The 22,068-nt window shown below is 48.7% G+C and overlaps 1 protein-coding gene across 1 annotated transcript in view; it reads right to left on the reverse strand.

Moving 5' to 3' along the window:
* SDC3 (syndecan 3) overlaps positions 1–21,257 on the reverse strand; it is a 69,740-nt gene extending 48,483 nt beyond the window's left edge. Inside the window, exon 1 of the mRNA XM_072609634.1 lies at positions 21,021–21,257. Coding sequence (XP_072465735.1) covers positions 21,021–21,194 — 174 coding nt within the window. The 5' untranslated portion in view covers positions 21,195–21,257. The remainder of the gene's footprint in view (positions 1–21,020) is intronic.
* Positions 21,258–22,068: the final 811 nt, after the last annotated feature.

Here is a 22,068-nt window from a genome sequence, read left to right on the forward strand (position 1 = left end):
GGTGAACTCTCAATGTCAGACATTGGTGATAAAGTTATAGGAAGGCATGAGTGGTGGGGGGGCAAGGCTGCCCTGTACAGGCAGACTTAAATGGGCCGCATCACTGAGGGGGGGCGGGGATGTAGAAAGATCTACAAGATCAGAGATTCCCCTGGAGTATTCTGAGCATACCACGTCATAGGAAGGCAGCTAACACTGATAGAAAGGGGGAGGAAAGGGGGGAAGGCTCATAAGAGCAGAGATTTGGGACTGGTTATTGAGCCCAACCTCCCATTTTGACAAGGAAAATGAAGCCAAGAGAAGTCCAGTGACTGGCCCAGGGTCACCCATCTAGCAAACGCAAGACTTGTGTGGAATGAAGCATCCACGCTGCTCCTTGTGAAGGAAATTAGGATTGTATGAAGGCACACCCAGCAGACCACAGAGGCAGCAGACAGCGAACAGCATGGAGAGAATTGTCTAAACTGGAATGGACACTGTTTGACAGTGGAGGGATCACTGAAATGAGATGAGGAAGGTAGAGGGAAGTCATATTCTATACCTGGAGAAAGGGCTTTTTTCAATCCAAATATAGAATTTTATATAGATTTCTTATTTCTTTATATTCATCCTTATTAGATTCTGCAGTAGAGGGTGGGGCCGACCTAAACGGCTGTGATTTGCTTCTGAAACTCATTTAAAATTTGATAGGGAGGTTTACTCTAATATCTAGTTATTATCTCACTTGATCCCCACAACCACCCTTGGCCCACTGGAGTCAGGAGGACCTGAGTTTAAATTCAGCCTCAGGACTTAGTGGTTGAGTGACCTTAAGCAAACAACTTAACTGTCTCAGTTTCCTCCTCTGTAAAAGAGGGTAATAATAACAGCACCCACCTCCCAAAGGTGTTGTCAGGTTTAAATGAAAGTGCCCTGACATATGTTGTTGTTCAGTCATGTCTGACTCTTCGTGACCCCGTGTACCAATGCTGGGGCTTTCTTGACAAAGATGCTGGAGCAATTTGCCATTTCCTTCTCCAGCTCATTTTACAGATGAGGAAACTGAGGCAAACAGGGTTAAGTGACTTGCCCAGGGTCACATAGCTAGTAAGTATCTGAAGCCCCATTTGAACTCAGGTTTTCCTGATTCCAAGACCAGAGTTCTATCTACTGAGTCACTCAGCTGCCTTGGACCACATACAAAGTAGGTACTTGATAAATGCTAGCTGATATCACTACTAATATTATCACTGCTATTCAACATGTTAGATAATCTTCCAGTCTGAGATCATTTGCAAATGTGACAAGCCCAGATCTAGCTAGAATCTAGATCCTTAAGTATAGCCTTTCAACTAATTCCAAAAACTTAGATTCGGTCAAAAGGCTGCACTTAAGGATCTAGAAGGTCACAGGTTCCCCATCCCTGATCTGCGCTCTCATCCAAGTCACTGAAAACACAGGAACAAGGACTGACCCCTGTGGCACTCTACTGAAGACCTCCTTCCAAGGTGACACTGAGTTACTCGACATGACCACTATCCTTTGAGTCTGCTTGTTTAACTAGTTCTCAGAAACCACCTAATTTTGCTATTATCTGCCCCACTTTGCTTGACTACTACTTCGCTCCAATCCAAGTATACCCTGTGTTTATGGAATTCCTCTGTTCTACTAGTCTGGGCAACCCGTCAAAAAGTGAAATGAGATTCTTCTGCCATGATCCCTTCTTGACAAAGCCAAGCTGGCTCTCGGTCACCACTACATCACTTTCCAAATGCAAATAAACCATCCCTTCCACAATACATTCCAGGATTTTGCCAGAGTTTAGAGTCAAGCTCACCAGCTTTTATAAGTCTGCAGGCTTTTCTCACTTCCCTTTTCTGAAAACTGGGGCATCCATCTGTCTCCATTTTGCTGGAAGCATCCTCCTATCTTTGAATGCCTCCCCTGTTCTCCACAACATCCCAAAGACTCCTGACAGGGGTTCAGGTACCTCATCCACCACTTCTTTCAGAGCTAGTGACAAATTCACCGAGAATGGTCAGATGTCCTCTTAGTATATCCCTGCTTAGTTTGAGATGCCAACTCCCTGTTAACCATCTTTGTTCTATCCTATCTCAGTTTCAAGATTATACTCTGGAGCAGAGACAGCAATAAGAACCAGACCTGTGATTTCATCTGTGCAGAGAGAGCTCCTGAGGAGGAAATCCCTCTGTCAGCAGAGGTTGGCATCTTCTCTACAACACAAGAGTCTTAGAAAGTTGCCCATGTATGTGTATGTGTGTGTGTGTGTGTGTGTTAAGAGTCAGGATCTGGGGGCAGTAAGGTGACATAATAGATAGAATGCCATCCCTGAAGTCAAGAGGACCTAAGTTCAAATCTGGCCTCAGACACTTACTAGCTGTGTGAACCTGGGCAAGTCACTCAACCCCCAATTGATTTTAAAAAAAACAAGTCAGATTTCAAACCCAGGACTTTTCACTAGTTCTCTACCCACTACATCATTCTGCCTCTCAAATGAAGACTGGACTACCTTCTCCTTTCAGTCATCCATGACCGTGGCCCCATTCCTTGGTCTTCCTCTCACTTCCAACGCAGCTTTTTAAAAAAGCTCTCTGGTTTGTCCTTGGAATTCATGGCAGCCTCAGTCCGTTGGACACTTTGGAGCTCACTATTCTTGCAGGGCTGTGGTATTCTTTTGTAATCATTTCCTTTTGTTTCCACTTTCTTTGGAAATCTTTTTGAAATCTAAGTTGGTTCCCCGCTCCAAAATCTTCTGTGGCTCCCTACAGCCTCTGGGATCCAGTCCAAAAGTCTTCATTGCTCTTCAAGGGTTTCCACATAAATCTACAGCTTGCCTTTCTAGCCTTGTGCCCCCACTGGTCTCCTTCAAATGCTCCACAGCCCAGGCAAACTGTCCTACCCATGACTGTCTGAGCCTGGTGAGCTTCCCAACTGTGTGTGCCACTCCTGGAGGCTGGAATGGTCTCCCACTCACTGCCCCCCCCCCCACATGCCCCACACCTTAACCTGGAGCCTACCCTGAAGCCATCATGGAAGGGATCTTACTGGTCAGCCAATCTAAGCTCTGCTCTGGTTGGTTGGGATTTGCCCAAGATCACACAATCCCATCGTGCTGGCCCCACATCCCCCATCCTTTCACTGGCACCATGTTGCTTCCTCCCAACAGGAAGCAAGTCTTCTTCTCCCAATGACCTCATGTCCCCCTAGCCTTTCCTACGCTGTGATCATCTTCTAACTTCTGAGCTCTTTGCACATGAGCTACATCCCCTTCCCCCTTCCTCCAGACCAGAACAGGCTTAAAGGCATCTTATTTATTTTGTTTATTCCCAACACCTAGCACAGGATACAGCATATTTAATACAGATTTACTGCATCTGTCGAATTGAAGTTGATAGGAGAGAGGAATGAGAGGGAGAAGGAAAATAGAAAAGGGAAGGGGAAAGAAACAGTGAAAGGGGAAGGCAGGAAAGGGGAAGGCAGGAAAAGGGAATGAGAAGGAGAGAGGAAGACAGAGGAGGGAGAGGAGAGAAGGAGGAAAAGGAGAAAGGGGAGGTGGAGGGAAGAGAGAGGAGGGAAGGAGAGGGGAGGTAAGAGGAAGAGGGAAGGAGAGAGGGAGAAAAGGGAGGTGAGAAGAAGACGGAAGAAAGAGGGAGAGGGAAAAAGGAAGTGAGAGGAAGAGAGAAAAGAAAGGAGGAAAAGGGAAAAAGGGGGAGAGGGAAGCGAGAGGAAGAGGAAGAATAAAAAAGGGAGAAGAGAGAAGGAAGGAAGAAAGAAGCAGGAGGGAAAGGGAGGAGAAAGAGAAGGGAGAGGGAAAGAAAGAAGGAATCAGAGAAGGAGGAAATGATGGAAAACAAAGGAATACTGATTGAGTAGCTACTCTGTGCAAGTCCCAATTCTTGGCCAGTAATGGCTCAAGAAGTCTAAGACAGCCCCTGCCCTCAAGGAGCTAGCTGGGAACAAACACCAAACCCACCTTTGCAAGTCAACACGTCAAGAAGCAGTGATTAACACCCCTTATGCTAGGCCCTGGGATACTCTCCCCTTCAGCAGTTGAAGGGCACATTGGGTCAGGGATAAGAACAGAACAGAAAGAAGGCTTCAGAGAACTGCCTGCAGTCAGTGCATGCATGTTTTAATGGCCCAGGATGGAGAGCTAGGAGAGGGCTGGAGCAATCAGGAAAGGATTCTTGGTGGAGGGAGGATTTGTGCTAGGCCTAGAAGGAAGATAGAAGACTTGTGGAGAGCATGGAGGGCAAAGGGTATTCTTAGTGTGGGTGCTATGATCCTGGAGAAGCCGAGAAGACATAGCATGATGTAATGCCAGTGTCACTGAGCCTGCCCTGTCCCAGGGGCAATGAAGTCACTGTGCGCTCAGGCCCATGGCACCCCAGGCTCTGAGGAGACGGCTCATCCTTCTATGCACTGCTCCCTGAGGACTAACACCACAGCTTAGTTATTTATCGGTGCATCCCCAGCCCACTCTCAGTGTCTAGGACTCCATGTCTTATAAGGAAAAGGCAGTGAATAAAGGCCAAATTCTAGGGAGGCCCAACAGGTGGTGGGAAGACAGGAGGATGACAAATTCCAAGCCTTGGCTGCTCCTGCCTCCTGCCAACATTCCTTCCCCTCCCACACACAAAGGCTTCCCTGGAGAAGTCTCTTTTGGGGGCCTTGGCTCCCTCCAGAGAGAAGAAAAGGAGAGCCTTACTATAGCCCATGTCAGGTTGCCTGGACATTCCTAAAGCCCTTAAACACATATCTGCTGACCTCCCCTCCCCCAGGGGCCTCTAGGGCTGCCCAAATCTGACTAAGCTCAGGCCTGATCTGCTCTAGGTGATGAGTCTTCTCTAAATGCTCCAGGTTGGGAATCAGGAAGCCTGAGTTCTAATCCCAGCTCCCCATTAGATCACTGGGCTATCTTGGACAAGTCCTTTCCCTTCTCCAATGACTCAATTATAAAATGAAAAGGTATAGTAAAAAGCTCTCTGAGATTCTCTCTAAGATATTCTGTGTTCTGACATTCTATGTTCTAAGGCACTTCACAGTTCTGGCATCCTATGTTCTAAGGGCCCTCCCAGCTCTGACATTCTATGTTCTAAGGCACCTCACAGTTCTGGCATCCTATGTTCTAAGGGCCCTCCCAGCTCTGACATTCTGTGTTCTAAGAGCCCTCCCAGCTCTGGCATTCTGTGATTCTAGGACTGCCCTCTGGCTAACAGTAAGAGCCAACATTCAGACAGCACTCATAGTTTGCAAACCATTTCATGTATATAATCTCATTTTAATCTCACAATAACCCTATATAAGATGGATGTTGTTCTCAATCCCATTTTACAGATGAGGAAACTGAGACCCAAAAAAGTTAAACTTAGCTCAAGTCTCCCTGATATGGGAGTCCTACACTGCCTCCACTTCACCCCCTAACTGCCTCTAGAGGCAGCAATCTCCTTTTTACCTCTCCTATAGCACCTACTTTATAAGTATGGAGCAGCTAGGTGGTGCCCTAATGCATAGAATGTACCGCCCATAGTCCAGATCTGAGTTCAAAACCAGCTTCAGACACTTCCTAGCTATGTAACCCTGAGCAAGTCACTTCACCCTGTTTGCCTCAGTTTCCTCATCTGTAAAATGAGCTGGAGAAGGAAATGGCAAAACACCCCAATATCTTTGCCAAGAAAACCCCAAATGGGGTCACAAAGAGTTAAACGTGACTGAACACCTGAGCTCAAACCATCAACTATAAAAGTATAAATGGGGGCAACACGGCCAGACAACAGCTCAAGTGAGAAAAGCCTTAACGTCGCAAGCTCACTGAGTCACCGACCTAGCAGAGACGCCCGAAAGCCAGCTTCATCTTAGAGGCATTCATGAAAACAATGTCCCAAATGAGGGATAAGGGGAAGACCTCATCTGGAACACTATGCTGCATTCTGAGCAGTGCATCTTGGGGATGCTGCGGGAGCTGGAAAAGAAATCTGGCCAGAGCAGTGAGGATGGGGACCAGGCCCAAGGATGGTGAGCTGAAAAGACAGGCTGTGTTTAACCTGGAAAAAGATGAGCTTCAGTGGGCCCAAGAGAGCTGCCTTCAAATACCTGAAGAACCGTCCTGCGGAAGATGACAGGAGACATCTGGCCCTCCATCTTGTTGGGCACCTGACCCCCCTGACATGTCCATGATGGTTGAAGCCTGACTTCTGGAGCCAGAACTCGAAGCAATGGGAGACAGTTGTAGAAAGGGGGATTTCAACTAGAACTTAACATTCCATGCTGTCCAAATGTGGGATGGGCCGCCTCCCCTTTCTTGGTAGTGGTCAAATAAAGGCTGGATGGTGATGATTCAGGTTCAAACAGGGGTCAGACCAGATGCCCTCTGAGGTCACTTCCAACTCTAAGAGGCTAGGGGCAAGTATACTCTCATCCCTCCCCCCCGCCCCTTCAACAGAAGATCCCAAAGAATGCTTTAAAAACAGATTCCTCAACCATGAGTTCAATCTGGTGGGGCTGGGAACAATGAGTAGGCACATACGCTCATCACATCTACACGTATACTCACACATACTCACATATCCACAGCAATACTGTAGCTTGGAATGCTTCCTAATTTGGCAACAGGCTCAATCGGAACAACCAAAACAAAGAAGTATTTATTAAGTCCCTACTACGCACCAGGCACTGGGCTAAGAGCCCTGGGGATTCATAGAGGGGCAAAAGAAATAGTCTCTGCTCTAAAGGAACTCACAACTGAATGAGACAATATAAAAATAACTATGCACATAATGTACGTGCACATGTATGCATACATAGTATGTAAATTCTTATTGTGTGTATATAACGTATTACACATATATACATATATGTATATATACATATATACATGACATACATATATCATACTACTGTTTTTCAGTTATGTCCAACAGGGTTTTTTTTGGACAAAGATGCTAGAGTGACTTGCTATTTCCTTCTCCAGTATATATGTAACAAACTGAAAATAATCCTAAACAGATTGTTGTTCCATATACATACATACATACATACATACGTGTATCTGTTTATGTGGTATGTAGATGGTTACTATGTATATACTGTTCTACATCATTTATATATCATACACATACATGTGTGTGATAAATTGAAAATAATCTGAGATTACGTCCATACTATGTACGTGTGTATATATATACGGTTAATGTATATGTACAGTATTATGTGGTTATATATACATATATCGTGCATGCGTGGCATAGACAAGGTTACTGTATACATACTGTATTATATCATCATATATCATATGTACATGTATGTGATCAGTTGAAAGTTATCTCAAAGGATTATGTACATACCATAACTGTATGTGGGTATGTGTGTGCATGTATAGTTATTGTATTGTAGCTGCTCTACATACAATGTTGTATTTACATGGCTATATATACAAAAACACAGAGATTCTGTGTGTGTGTGTGTGTGTGTGTGTGTGTGTGTGTGTGTGTGTGTGTATAAATTGAAAGCAATCCTGACACGAAGGCACAGCATTACAGGAGACCAGAAGGAGAGACTTGAAGGAGCCAGAAGGCAGAGACAAGGTGGGAGAGATTTCCAGGCCTGGGGCACAGCCAGTGTAAAGGTCTAGAGTCTGGAGATGGAAGGTCTTGGGTGAGAAACAAGCAAGGAGGTCATCAGTGTCACTGGATCCCACAGCATGTGGAGGGGACTGAGTTGTAAGATGGAAAAGGGGCCACATTGAGAAAGGCTTTTAAAGCCTGAGGATTTTGTATCTGATCCTGGAGATAACAGGGAGCCATTGGATTTTACTGATCGGGGAGGGTAATGCCCTCAGACCACTTTGGTAGCTGACTAGAAAGTGGACTAAAGTGAGGAGTCCTATGGAGCTGGGCACATTCCACCCCCTCCATGTACCCAACAGGAAGCAAAGCAGCTTTGAGTCCCCCAGGACCTGAGCCCTGCTCCCTACAAAAGGCACCCTGCCCCCACACAGCCCAGTTCTATACTAGGATCAGTTCCCCAGGCCCTTGGACTGGAGGAGGAGAGAGGAGGCTGAAAGAAAAAATCACCCACTGTCCCCCTGGTACCCTCAATTGAATTGGCAATCAGCTTGTTGCAATGGTTTTCTGAATTTTTATTTTTTTCCTAGACTTAATAAAGACCAAATAAAATGATCATTTCCATACACATGGTGGAGTAGAACGGAAAGAGAGGATTGCATGTGAAGCTGAGAATCTCTATTATGTAGAGCTTTGCAATTAGATTTTCCACATCCCTCCTACCCTAGCTGATTGCTTTTAAATTACCCTCATTAAGGCCCAGACTGGCAGTCAGGACCAAAGGCTCAGGAGGGGAGATAGGGGAGCTTGGGGTGCCCAAGCAGTCTGGTAAATGTAGAGGGGCAAAGAGCTCAACCATCACCCTCGTCCCGAAAGATTGAGGCTGTTGAGGAAGGCCTCCAACCTCACTGCCATCTCCTCCCTCTGATTGTCAATGGGTGAAAAGCCAAGCCAAAGCAACCTCAGGGAAAAAAAACTTAGGCCCCGGTCTCTAGGGACAGAGATTTCCTAGTGCCCCCTCAAAGAAGCCCTAGCAAACTTCAGAAAACCTGGGTTCAAACCTTTTGTCTAAAAATACTGGCTGTCAGGCCATGAGCAAATCACTTCACATCTCAGAGACTCAGTTTCCTTCTGTGTAATGAATACTTTGTCTACAACACAGGGTTACTGTGTGGGAAGTGTTCATGCAGACCTTAACGTGGTAGCTGTTTTGACTTGGCATTTGTGGTTCAGTGAGCAGACCAGACCCAGCATCCCTTGGGCCTGTGGTTTTCCAAAAGTCTATGATTAGGTCCCTGATGGTCAAGGCTGGGCCCCACCTCCCATCACACAGAAGGCCACGTTTCAGACTACTCTCTGCTTAGCCCATGGAGTTGGGGGAATATAGGAATGTAGGGAACATTGGGAGATATTTATAGGTTTGGGGGAAGGGACCTGTCCTGTGGACTATCTCCCCTTAAGGGAGGAACACAGCCTGCTCTCCTTTTGGGCAGAGCTGTGCCAAGGGAGGGGTTTCCCCCACACCCCAAATAATCCCAACATGCTATCTTTAGGCTCAGAGTGCAATTAAGAGGGTCAGGAATGGAAAGGTGGGGCTGAGATGGGGGGAGGCCAAACATCCCCTCAGCTTCAACTTTAGGCTAAAGACGAATGGCCTAGACATGTTAAAGCTCTCTTCCAGCTTCTAAGAAGTTTACTAGAGGTCATCTAGTCCAGCCTCCTGGCTCCAGGAATTTAGCCCAGGTCTGCTGAGGAAGGCTAGCCTCGGAGAAGAAGGAGGGTCTGGCAGATATGGCACTGGGCTTGGAGTCAATTTAGATTTGGGTTCCAATCTCACTCCAGATAACTGCGGTATTCTTCTGTGTGACCCTGAACAAGTACTTTCTCTACGCCTCAGTTTCCTCTTCTGTAGAATGAAGGGGTTGGGTCTCCATGGTCTCCATGATCTCTTCTGGCTCTAAATCTTTGGGCCTATGCTGAATGCTACCTAATGGTCCTTGAGAAGAAGGCACCCCACAGCCTAAACAGAAGGTGGCAAGTGCTTGTTTAGATGTAATGTAAATCTGGCCTGTTATAGTTTTACACCCAGGCCAATCTCCATGTCCTTGGGAGAAGATTACTAAAAGCTTTTAAAGCCATCAGGGCCCCCAGGGTCCCTTTGGGGAGCACCTTCACCTCTACACACAGCTCCCCTTCCCTCCTATCACTCTCTATCCCAGGGGTGGGAAACCTAGGGCCTTGAGGCCACATGTGGCCCTCTAGGCCCTCCAGTACAGCCCTTTAATTCACTTGACAGCCTAGAAAAGCAGATGTGGCCTCAAGGCCACAGGTTCCACACCCTTGCACCTATACTGACTCCTAGAAATAGGCACCTAGGTAAAACAGTGGATAGATTGCTGGACTTGGGAGTCAGGAAGACCTGAGTTCAGACACTTACTAGCTATGTGACCCTGGGCAAGTCACTTAAACTCTGCTTGCCTCAGTTTTCTCATCCAAAAATGGGGATAATAATACTACCTACCCCCAGGGCTGATGTGGGGATCAAGTGAAATAATATTGCAAAGTGCTCAGCAAAGTGCCTGGCACATAGTAGGAGCTACTTAAAGGCTAACGACGACCACTACTGTTATTATTTCCATAAGTTACAGAATATCATCAGCAGGAAGAGGGCCTGAAAATGTGAGGATGGTGGGATGGTGCTAGAATTCTTACAGATAACAAGAAATGACATGCATCGCGGGCTTTAAGGTTTGCAAAGGACTTGACATAATCCTCTCACTTGAATTTATGTGATATATATATATATATTCTCCACGTTTATGTATGTGCATATTGTCATGTCATATTGGAGAAGGAAATGGCAAACCACTCCAGTATCTCTGTCCAAAAAAAACCAACCCCAAATGGGGTCACCAAGAGTCAGACACCCCTAAACAACAACTGAACAGTGTCGGTTAGAAGTTCCTTGAGGGCAGGGGTTGTCTCACTGTGTCTTTATATCCATCTCCATCACTCCTAACAGTGCCTGACATACAGTAGGCACTTTTTAAATGCTTACTGATTAATATGCATCCTCATACTTAGCACATAGTAGGATATGTGCTATACCTATCCCTAGCACACAGTAGGTGCCTTATAAATGCTTGCTGATTAATATGCAACCCCAAACTTAGCACATAGTAGGCTATGTGCTACATCTACCCTTGGCACAGTGCCTGACACATAGTAGGTACCTTCTAAATCCGCGTTGACTGAGCCTCATAGGAAATCTGTGAGTCAAGTGTTCCCCTTACTATCTCCACATTATAGATGAGGATATTGCCGGTAATAGGCACCCTTCAAAGGCAAGATGTGACCCTCGTGGTCCACCTAACTCCATCAGGGCCACATTAAAGGAGGTGCCATTTCGACAGCACCTCCAAGTTCACAGAGTGTTTTAACAGTATCTCATTCTCTCTCCCCAACACTTGTGGTAGATGGCACCATGAGTATTACTACCCTCTTCATACATGTGACTAACCTGTAGGTTAGTTAGTTAGCTAGCTCGGATGGGTTAGTGCTTTACATTCATTGAACATCCTGTCCAGGACCAAAGATGCTCTAAGTATCAGAGGTAAGATTTGAATCCAGACCTTCTTGACTCCCAAGTCCAGCATCCGACTCACTGAGTCAGGCTGCCTGTCTTCATGGGTAATATTATAAATGAGGGAGGGTCTGATAATGACAGGAAATGAGGAGAAGAAAATGGAACTGAGTGAAGGATACTACACGAGGGCACATTCATATGAAAGAGCCTGAAAAGCTAGGGGGACTGCTTTGCCTGTGGGAGGGTCTGGGAATGTGGGGGGTGGAGGAGCATTATCTCCGCCAGAGAGATGGAGAATGTATAGAGAACATTATTCAAATGGTAGAGCCCAGGAATGTAGGAAGGAATGTTATGGGGGTGAAGCTGTGATGGGGGAAGGTTTCCCAGCCTAAAAGAGCAAGGCCATGGTAGGGGAGAGGGGTGGAGAAAAGCTGCTGGGACTGGCGATACTGGAGCTATCAGGGAGAGAGGTGGGATTCTGGAGAATGACACTGAAGGATTAAAAAGGACATTAAATGCCAAATTTCCAAGGGATCAGCCTTGAGAGAAATCAGCTCCTCTTCTGCCTAATTCCCAGCCAAATCCCAGATTTCCTCCTATCTGTACAGCAACCCACCATCCCAGAGGCATGGCCTACCTCTAAAGACAGTCTAGCCTGGGGTCCCCAGTGCCCCACCCCCTCACTATTCCCTTTCCCTATGTGGGGTAGCCATTTCTAGACATGTAATTAGAGGGAAGAGAACGGCTGGGTGAAAGCCCAGAGCCCAGGTGGCCGCGAAGCATCAGACCACAGACCCCCCACCCACCCAGCCATGTGGCGCCTAACTCAGAGTAAGACTCAGATGTGGCTTGGGCCCTGGTCTCTAACTCTCAACTCCCTGAGGATACAGAAAGGACAAGTATAGACCTACCCAGAATCCCAGGAAGCCCTCCTGAAGGCCTGACTTTATAACAGCCACTGCCCCCCCACCTCAGTGACCTCCAGGGGTACCCCAAATACCTCTAAGGATGGAGTTCAAACCCTGCCCTCTGACATGAGAAGACTTTTATAAGCCTCCCAGGCTCAGCCTTGACTTCCTCACATTTAAAACAGAAGGCCGGGCAAGAAGACCTGGAAAGGTCGTTCCAACTCAGAATCCTAAGATGCTGCTAAACTAGGAGGTTAGATTAAGGGTCTCTCCTGGTTCTGACATTCTATGATCTAAGGGCCCCTCAGCTTTGACCTTCTGTGTTCTAAGGCCCCTCCTTGCTCTTCCATTCTGGGTTCTAAGGTCACTTCCATCTCTGATAATCTGGCACACCTCTCCAATTTCCTCTCCCAGTCTTTTCTGTCCTACTGGAACTCAGGACTCCAATCAAACCAGTCTCGTCCTGTTATCTCTCTCTGTGTGTCTGGTGTTCTCTCTCTCTGTCTGTCTGTCTCTCTCTCTCTCTCTCTCTCTCTCTCTCTCTCTCTCTCTCTCTCTCTCTCTCTCTCACATACACACACACACACACACACACACACACACACACACAAACACAAACATACCCCTTTGCCAACTACCTTCTTCCCTGCCTCGCCCTGTTCCTGCCTCACCAAGTCCTCCAAGAACCAGCTTTAACCATTTTGGCCCACACTTCTCTTTCTTCACCTTGTCTTCCCCAGCTCTCAGCTGGATACACTTATTGGTAGAGAACAGGACAGAACCCACAGGCTGATAGAGCAGACTCCATCACCACCAGCACTATCCCAAGCTGCATCCCCTGGGCTGACTAAGTGAGGGAAATCTAGGCCAGTCTGGAAGGCTGACTGTGATCCCATCTTGCTGGATCCAGCGGAACAGCCTAGCTGGTTGATCCTCCCCAATCCTTTCAGCTTCATGCTATGGAAGGACCAGAGCCAGAAGGCCTGGGTGGGTCCCCCCCCTTGTGGGTCCCTCCCCAGCTTTGTTCCTCAATCTGGAACTCTGAAAGATTATCTATCCTTGTGACTGCTGTCACTGTCTTGTGTACCACTCCTTGGGGAGACGAGGAGCTCCCTGAAAACAGTGCTCCTAACTTCCTTGGCCTTTCTCCCTCTCCCTAGCCCTGGGCTGGCCACACAGCAAACACTCGACAAATATTTAGTGCTGGGACAGGAATCGAGGTGGGGGTGGGGGGAAGTAGGGCAGAGAGTCCTGGACAATACTTTCAGAGCCAAAATAAGCATGGCTTTGGGGTCGATGGAAACTTGTTACCACTGTAACCACTGCTTCCAGCTCCTCGCCCCTCTTCTGTTCAATGCTTAATAAATGAGCATATATTAGGCACCTACTATGTGCCAAACATGCAAAAACAAAATGCCCTCAAGTAACTATGAAGGAATTTCACAGCATGTATACAGAGATTAAACATACACGACATGATACAGACAAAGCAGATACGAAATAATGGGGGAAAGGAGGAATGACAGAAACTGCTGATCCCTGGGGGCAATCAGGAAAGGCTTCGTGTAGGAGGTGGTCCCTGAGAGAAACCTAGAAGGAAGCCAGGCATTCCAAGAAGCAAAGGGGAGATGGGAGAGCATTCCAGGCACAGAGCATGGAGGTAGGGGAAGGAATGTTGTTTACATGCTAGGCAAGCAGGCCAGTTTGGGCTGGAACACAAGAGTGCATGAGGGGAAGGAACAGGAAATAAGAAAGAGAGGATGGAAGCTGAAAGACTTCAGAATTCTGATCAAGGTACTGGCCAGTAAGGACTTCAGAAGCCTGAGAGTGAAATGTGCTTCGATCTCCTCTCAGAGAGGTGGGAGGCTACAAGTGCAGAATGTGGCATACATTGTGGCAGACATATTGATTTGTTTCATTCGACTGCACTCATCAGTTATTCTATTTTTTGCCAGGGAGGCAAGAGGAGTGTGAAGAATCAGTAAGGATGTACGGTGATATTTTCTAAATACATCAATAAAATATATTTAAAAAGAAAAACAGATTGAGGATAAAATGATAAAAGGTTTTAAAGAGAGATCTGAGATAACAGTAACTAGGGATGCCCCCACTCAAGCTCCTGGCTCTAGAAGCCAGTGACCCTCATGCAAGTGAACCCAGAGAGGCCTGCCCTCCTTTCATCCCCACGAGAAGCAGCTCTTCTCCCACCCCACGCCCCAGTCCCTGAGTAGTGGGAATGAGTCCTCAGCAACCTGTGAGGTTCAAGCCTCAAAATATGGACAGTCTGGGGGGCCCTGAAAGGTGGAAAGCCAGAGCGGGGTTAGGACTAGGGAACCCCACACCTTGTTTGGGGATGGAGAGAAGACTGCATAGTTCAAGAGGATTCAGAGACCTATAATGACCTCTCAGTAAAGACAGGCCAGCCAGAACCCTTTCCCTCTTATAGGATGGATCACAATCACAACCCAGCATTCATTCACACACACACACACACACACACATCAACTACCAGTTTTTTCCAGGGCAAGAGCCAAGAGTTTCCCATCCCGCAGAGCACTCCGTGACTCACTCTGAAGGTGTCTTGTGAGAGAGGATGGAGTTAGAAGGGGCCTGACACCCTACAGTTCTCACCTCATTGGGCCAGAGCAGGTTGTCAGAGAGACCAAGCAAGGCAAAGGGGAAATAAATGCACTACTTAATTTTGGAGGACAGCGGAATTTGTCTAGACATAGAAAAAACTTAGGAATCTTAGAACAGAGAAAGAGAGATGCCTAGGAACAGAGAAAATCAGAGCTGGGAAGGACTTTAAGAGATAAAAGATTGTCAGGTCTAGAAAAGGCCTTAGAATAATATAGAATGTCAAAGCTGGGGCACAGACTATCTGAGCTGAGTGGGAACCATAGAACATAGAAGACAGAGCTTAGAGGGACCTTAGAACATAGATTTTCAGAGCTGGGAGACACTTTAGGAGATAAAAGACTGTCAGACCTAGAAGAGGCTTTAGATTAGAATAATATAGGATGTCAGAGCTGGGAAGACCCTTAGAACACAGAATGTCAGAGCTGGGAGGGACCTGAATGCTAGGGCTAGAATGGACTTCAGGACATTGAATGTCAGGGCTTTTAGAGATCATAGAACACACAGAATGTCCAAACACAGAATTACAAAATCTTAGTGGTGGAAGAGAGATATCTACGGTCCAAGTCATACCTAAACCACAAATCCTTTCCAAAATATCCAAGAGTTCATGGAACCTCTTCAAAAAATGCACTTCCAAGTGATGGAGAACTCATTGGCTCCTACCCTTTTTTTCGGATACCTCTAACAGAAAGTGCAAGCTCTTTGGAAGGGACCTCAGGGGCCATTTAGTCCAGCCCTTCCATAAGTGCCCCCAGAATCCAGGCACTTGGGTGGTGGTGGTAGTGGAGGTAGAGGAGGCAGTGGAAGCAGAAGTGGTGGTGATGGTGGTAGTGGTGGTGGTTGTTACCAAGGGCCGTAGAGAAGATGCTGGACACGGTGGCAAAATCAAAGGATCACAAGGAGTTAGAAAGGACCTTAGAGGTCATCTGGTCATAGCTCCTTCATTTTACAGATACGAAGCTCAGAAAGGCCACATGTGCTTCCCCGTGTCATGTGATTAAGAAGTATAAGAATTGGGATTTCAGCCAGGGTTCTCCTGACTCCACATCCAGCATTCTATCCCTTCTATCACAATGCCTCAGATCATTGGCCAGGAAATCAGAAGACCTGAGTCCTAGTTCTAATACTGGGTGACCTTGGGTAAGTCCTTTCCCTCAGTTTTCTAATCTATACAAAACAAGGGGGCAAGAGATTAGATTACTAGATGACTTCTAGGGTCCCATCCTGCTTCAGAGGAGCTTACCTTTCATCTCTGACTGGCTTCAGCTAGTGTAGCCTTCTCATCCCACCTCCTCCAGGAAGCTTTCCCTGACCATCTCAGTCCTAGAGTCAGAGACTTGGAGCTGCAAAGGACCTCAGAGGCCATTCATGCCCAAACTCTTTGTTTTACAAATGAGGAAACTGAGGCCCAGAGAGGAAATGGGATTTGCCCCAAGTCAGGTACTCAAAGTCAGGATTCAAATCAAAGTCATCTGACTCCAAATCCAACACTAGTGCTAGCTCTCTCTCTTTCTCTCTCTCTCTCTGTCTCTCTCTCCCTTCTAATCTCTCTCTTTTCTCTCCTCTCTTCTTCTATCTCTCCCCCCCTCATCTTTTCTCTCCTCTCCTTTCTCTCCCTTCTCTCTCTACCTTCCCCTCTCTCTTCTCTCCTCTTCTTTTGTCTCTCTCCCCCCCTCATATTTTCTCTCCTTTTTCCCTCTCTTCTCTTGCCTCTATTTTTCTTTTCTCTTTTCTTCTCTCTTCTTTCTCCTCTCCTCTCCTCTTTTCTCTCTTCTCTTTCTTGCCTTCTCTCTCTTTTCTCCTCTCTCTTCTCCTCTCCTTCTCTCCCTGCTGTTCCATGCCTCCCCTCCCCTCCTTCCTCTCTCCCTCCCTCTCCCATCTTTAGTACTTAGAATATGCTGCCTGGTATCTTTTCATGTGTTTGCATCTTTTATGTTCACTCTTTTGATGGTAAGGAGATAGTCAGCTGGCCAGGGAGCTACTATCCCCATACTGGACTAGATCTAACTTCCTGGTCAGCCAGTTGGGGACCATACTACTTGAACTCAGAAATCCCAGCTCTCCAGCGTTATGCTTGAGGGACCTCTGACCAGTCAATTCACTTGTCCATGGGATTAGGTGACCTCTGAAGTCCTTTCCAGATCAGTCAATATTCTCTGTTAGGGAAGTCTGTGTAATGTGATAGGGTAGAAAGGAACCGTAGGACTAGGGTTCAAAGTGCTAGTTCTGGTGCTTAAAAATCACCTGAGTTTTCTCCTCTATAAGGTGAAGCAATTGACCTAGGTGACCTTTGACCTATTCCATCTCTAAATGTTTGAGAACACTGGGCCCATAATTCTAACTTACTGTACCCTAATATCTCTTCCAGCCTCTAATGTTGTGATTCTATGAATATTTCTTTATAAATATCACTGACTGAGCAATGCTCCCCTCCTCCTCCCGCCCTGGTCCTTTTCTGAATCATAACTATGTAACAATGGACTTGTCTGCTTTGTAAGGTAATGAGCTCCCTGTCACTGGGTGTTTGATCACAGACAGAATGACCATTAGACTTTAAGCTCGAGAGCAGAGAGTGTCTCAATTTTTACCTTTGTGCTTATATTGCTTAGCATGGTGCCTAGCACACAGTAGGTATTTAATAAATGCTAGTTGACTGGCTAACCAATTTTCTGGGGTGCTACAGAAAAGGTTCCTTTATTGATGAGATCCTGGACTCTCAGGCCCCTCAGTTCCCACCTCCTACCCCTCATCACTGGGTACAGCCCTCCTATGAGGCAGGTAGGTGACCCCAGTGAACCTGGGTAACCAGTACAGGGGCCTCCTTCCCCAGACTGATGTCACTTCCAGGAACATAGAGGAACCCTGTTCCTCCATCTCCCATCAAGCTTGTTCCTAAGTCAGGTCAAAACAAACCATATCCTGGCTTTAAATGTCGCCCAAGGAGAGGAATTCATTCTACAATTTTCTCTGAGCCAGGATGCTTTCAAGCAAATATCAATCCCACCTGTAGCTTACATCCTCTTGCTCTAGCTTGTCAGGAATCGAAGGAAGCCCTTTGGCCCCTTGGGTCCCAGGGGATCTGCTGGCCCCACAGCACCCATTCAGAGTACCTTTACATATATGAAGTGTCCTTCAAGGAAGGGAATGCAAATATTTGGTGTTCAGTCATGTCTGACTCTTCATGACTCCATTTAAGGTTTTCTTGGCAAAGATACTGGAGTGGTTTGCTATTTTCTTCTCCAGCTCATTTTACAGATAAGGAAACTGAGGCAAACAGGATGAAGTAACTTGCCCAGCATCATACAGTTAGTATCTGAGGCTGAATTTGAACTCAGATCTTCCAGACTCCAGGCCAGCACACTATCCACTGTACCATCAAGCTGCCCCGATGCAAGTATTATTTCCTTTTTACTGAAGAACTAAGGCTCTTTCCCACCTCTAAGAATCTCTAGTTTCTTTGTAGATGCCACTCAGACACCCCTTCCTAGGGGAAGCCTTCCCTGATGCCCACAAAAAAAAAAAGCTGCGGATCACCTTGTTCAATCTCCCCCTTTTACAGATAGGGAGAAGAGGTCCACACAGTTAATGTAATTTATCCAGGACAGAAACCCAAGATCCTTGACTCCAAATGCAACACTTCCCTGTAACACATTTCTTCCTCAAATTATCAAGTTGGGGTTGTACGCCCCAGCAACTGACACAGTGCCTTCCTTGCACACAGCAGGCACTCCATAATATTTATTGTATCAGATTGAATTGGAAAGGTGATGTAATTTGCCTTGAGTCAGTAAAGTGCTAGAGTATGGTCTAGAATTCAGGCTCCCTGACTCTAAGAACATCATCCTCATCATAGTGAACATGTATATAACATTTAAGGTTTGCAAAATGCTTTCCAACTATTATTTCATTTGATCCTCATGACAACCTGCAAAGTCAGCGCTTTCATTATCCCTACTTTACAGATGAGCAAACTGAGGCTGGGAAGGTATGCCTTGCCTAGGTTCACACAGCTAGTAAATCTGAGGCAGGTCTTTCCGACTCGACTCCAGCATTCTGCCCAATACTTAAAGTGCCGTGCTGTATCTGTCCTCCAAACAGATTACTAATAATGCCATCCCACCTACTTCACGGCTGTGCCATAGGAAATGACATGAGACACAAACCCCTCAATGTCCAGTACAAGAGAATGGACAATGATGGCGGTTTCCAAGCATTAAGCCAATATGAGACCCTCCCTGTTCAGTACAGATGGTAGCATCTGCTAAGAGTCCTGGGCACCCTGAACTTCTTCCAGACTGTTCCTGTTGCTGCCCCCTCTCCCATCCACAACCCTGACCTCCCGTGGGGCCCAAAGGAGAGAGGAGAGAGGATCTGCATAAACCACATATGGGTGGACTTTCTCCACCGCCCCAGCCTTCAGCAAGACTTAAGCCCCCAGGCCTTTAAGCACCTCATTCTAGTCACCTCCTTCCTCACAACCCACGGAAAAGAATGACCGAAGCTACCAACCCCCAACCACTGTCAGCCCTACCCCTCAATCTCAGACCATTTCACAACTTTGGAATTGGGGGGGGAGCAGGAGGAGGAGAGGAGAATAGATCTTAACTTTGCTCCGGGGTGGGAGGGGAGGAAGGGAGGGTTCTCACAGCTATAAATCATCCCAGATTGACTCAGACACTGTCCAGCAGAGACCTATGGTCTCCATCCCCTCCTGATGTACTGACCTTGGACTCCACCCCCCCCATAAAGTCTCCTCTATCCCAGTGGAGAGATGGCCCAAGATCATAGTTCTTCACCAACCTCTACCAACTAAACACAGGCTCAGTCAGCCAGTAGTTAAAACAGAGCTCCCCAGCTCCCAGCTCTGGGCTCTACAAGGCCCACATCATGTGCACATGTGTGTACGCTCATGTGCATGCACACACACAGGACAAAATCACACAAACAGTCCTATAAATTCAGATCACCATCTCACACCCCTCACAGTCACACATTCAGGTCACCAACACACACTCATACGTACCCCTCACAGTCACATGCAACCAGGTCATTATCACACACACACACAATACACACACACATACACACACACATCTCATGGTCACACATACACAAGTCACCAGCACACACACCCATTAGTCTCTCTCATTCACACACACATATTCTTTACTCTCTCATAAACATACACGGATGGCCCCCACACATACAAATCCCAATTATACTCCACGTCACTCTCTTGCACACACCCCAATTACACGTATACACCCTTCACCACCATGAATCCAGGTCACCTTCACACACACATACACACACACACACACACACACACACACACACTCCTAATCACCATCATCCATACCTGGGTTACCCCTGCCTACCTATCCCATCTCGCATACACATGTCCCATACACATGTCCCATACACATGTCCCATACATGGTCCATCCCCATCACACTCATTCTATACGCCCCAACACCCTCCCACAGGTGACCCTCAAAGAGTGAGAAATCCGCTTCTCCAAAGAAGGACACAAAGGAATTCCCTGAGACCAGTGTTTTCTGTTCACCTGAAGTGGACAGTGACCAGAGAGGCACAGATACTGGGACACACCCATATTCAGATACTCAGCAGCAGTAATACCCAGATGCCCCTCTCCCCAAACACAGTGGTCACACCCACCAGCCTTCTCCCCACTGTAAGATTAGGGCTGTGGTAAAGAGGGTGACAAGGTCTAGCTCCCAGCAGGGCCTCAATCTGAGCGGCACAGGGGAAGGGGGAGGGGGTACAAAAGGGTCACAGTTTAGGGTCAAACCACAGGCAGAAGCACCTGGGGTAGATGTCTAAAGGGAGCAGAGAAGGGGGACTAGAGGAGTGACTGTGCTGGACAGGCCCTAATCAGGAGATGAGAAGGAGAGGGGAGGAGGCCCTAAGGAAAAATGATTGGGGAACAGCAGGAGGGAAGGTGGAAGGGTCAAGAGCAGGGAAAGAGCATGGAGGAGGCAAGGAGAGGAAGCTGGCTGGGAAGGGATCAGGCAAGGAGAAGAATACTGGAGAGCCAGGGCTGGGGAGAGGGTCCGGGAGAAAGCATGAGGAGGAGGTAGGGGACACTGGGGGAGGGGAGGGCAGGGGCATTTGGGGAAGGGGCTGGGGAAGAGGACACACTTTGGGTGGTGGGCATTTGGGGAGAGGGAAGAGAGGGTAAAAGGAGGAGGGGGCACTAGGGGAGGCGGGACTCGGGCATTCAGGGAGAGGGGGAGGGGACACCTGCGGTTGGGGAAGGGCGCAGAGCGCACTCTGGGGAGGGGTCTCCCATCTCTCACTCACCCCGGCGGCGCGTCCCGCCAGGAGCAGCAGCAGCAGCGGCGGCAGCAGCATCCCGCGGGCCCCGGCCCCAGCCCCCGCTCCCGCGCCGGTCCCGGCCCCGGCCCCGCTCCCGCTCCCGCTCCCGGCCCCGGCCCCGGCCCCGGCCCCTGCTCGGTGCGGCGGCCCCGGCTTCATGGCTGCAGACTAGGGGCCCGGCGGGGCGGGGCGGGGGCTGGGGGCTGGGGGCCGGGGGCGGGTCCGGCGCCTTTGTTCCCGAGGCGCCTCCGGGGGCGGCCCGGGGCGGAGCGCGCGGGGACAGCCCGGGCAGGAAGGGCGGGCCGGCTGGGCGCCCGCGGGGGCTGCGAGGGGCTACAGCGCCCGCGATCGGGGCCTCAGCGGGCTGGGCTCGGGCTCCCGGCTCCCGGCTCCCGGCTCCGGGGGCTGGGGCTCCGCTGCGCTCCGGCTCGGGCTCGGGCTCCGGCTCGGGCTCGGGCTCGGGCTCGGGCTCCGCTGCGCTCCGGCTTCGCCTCCGCCTCGGGCTCCGCTGCGCTCTGGCTCGGGATCGGGTTCCGCGCCGCTCGCTCAGCCCCAGACCCAGCTCCAGCCTCAGCCGCCGCCCCGCAGGAAGCGTGCGCCGCCGCCGCCGCCGGCCCGGGGCCGCCCCCACCGCCGGGGAGGAGCCGAGTTGGCGGGCGGGAGAGCCGGGGGGAGCGCGGGGAGCGCGGGAACGCCGAGGAGGGGGATGGATGAGGGAGCGCGGCCCCCTGCCGAGAGCTGCGGGCAGCGCCGCCCTCCTCAGCCCCGCACCGCGCAGCCCGCCCTCCCCAGCCCCGCGCCACGCAGCCCACCCTGCGCCCTGGAGCCCGGAGCTAGCGGGCGTCCGCTGCCCTGGCAATGCTGGACTAGGGACCCGCTAGATTTAGGACTGGAGCCTATCGCTCAGTCTACCGGCTTCAGCCCTTGCCAAGCCCTGGGGGGTACAAAGACACAAATCACGCAGTCCCCTGCCCCGAAGGAGCTTACATTTATGCAGCTGGGACCTGGAAGCCACCTTAGAGATCCTCTGGCA

Source organism: Notamacropus eugenii, chromosome 5 (assembly GCF_028372415.1).
Source record: "Notamacropus eugenii isolate mMacEug1 chromosome 5, mMacEug1.pri_v2, whole genome shotgun sequence".
Taxonomy (NCBI): Eukaryota; Metazoa; Chordata; class Mammalia; order Diprotodontia; family Macropodidae; genus Notamacropus; species Notamacropus eugenii.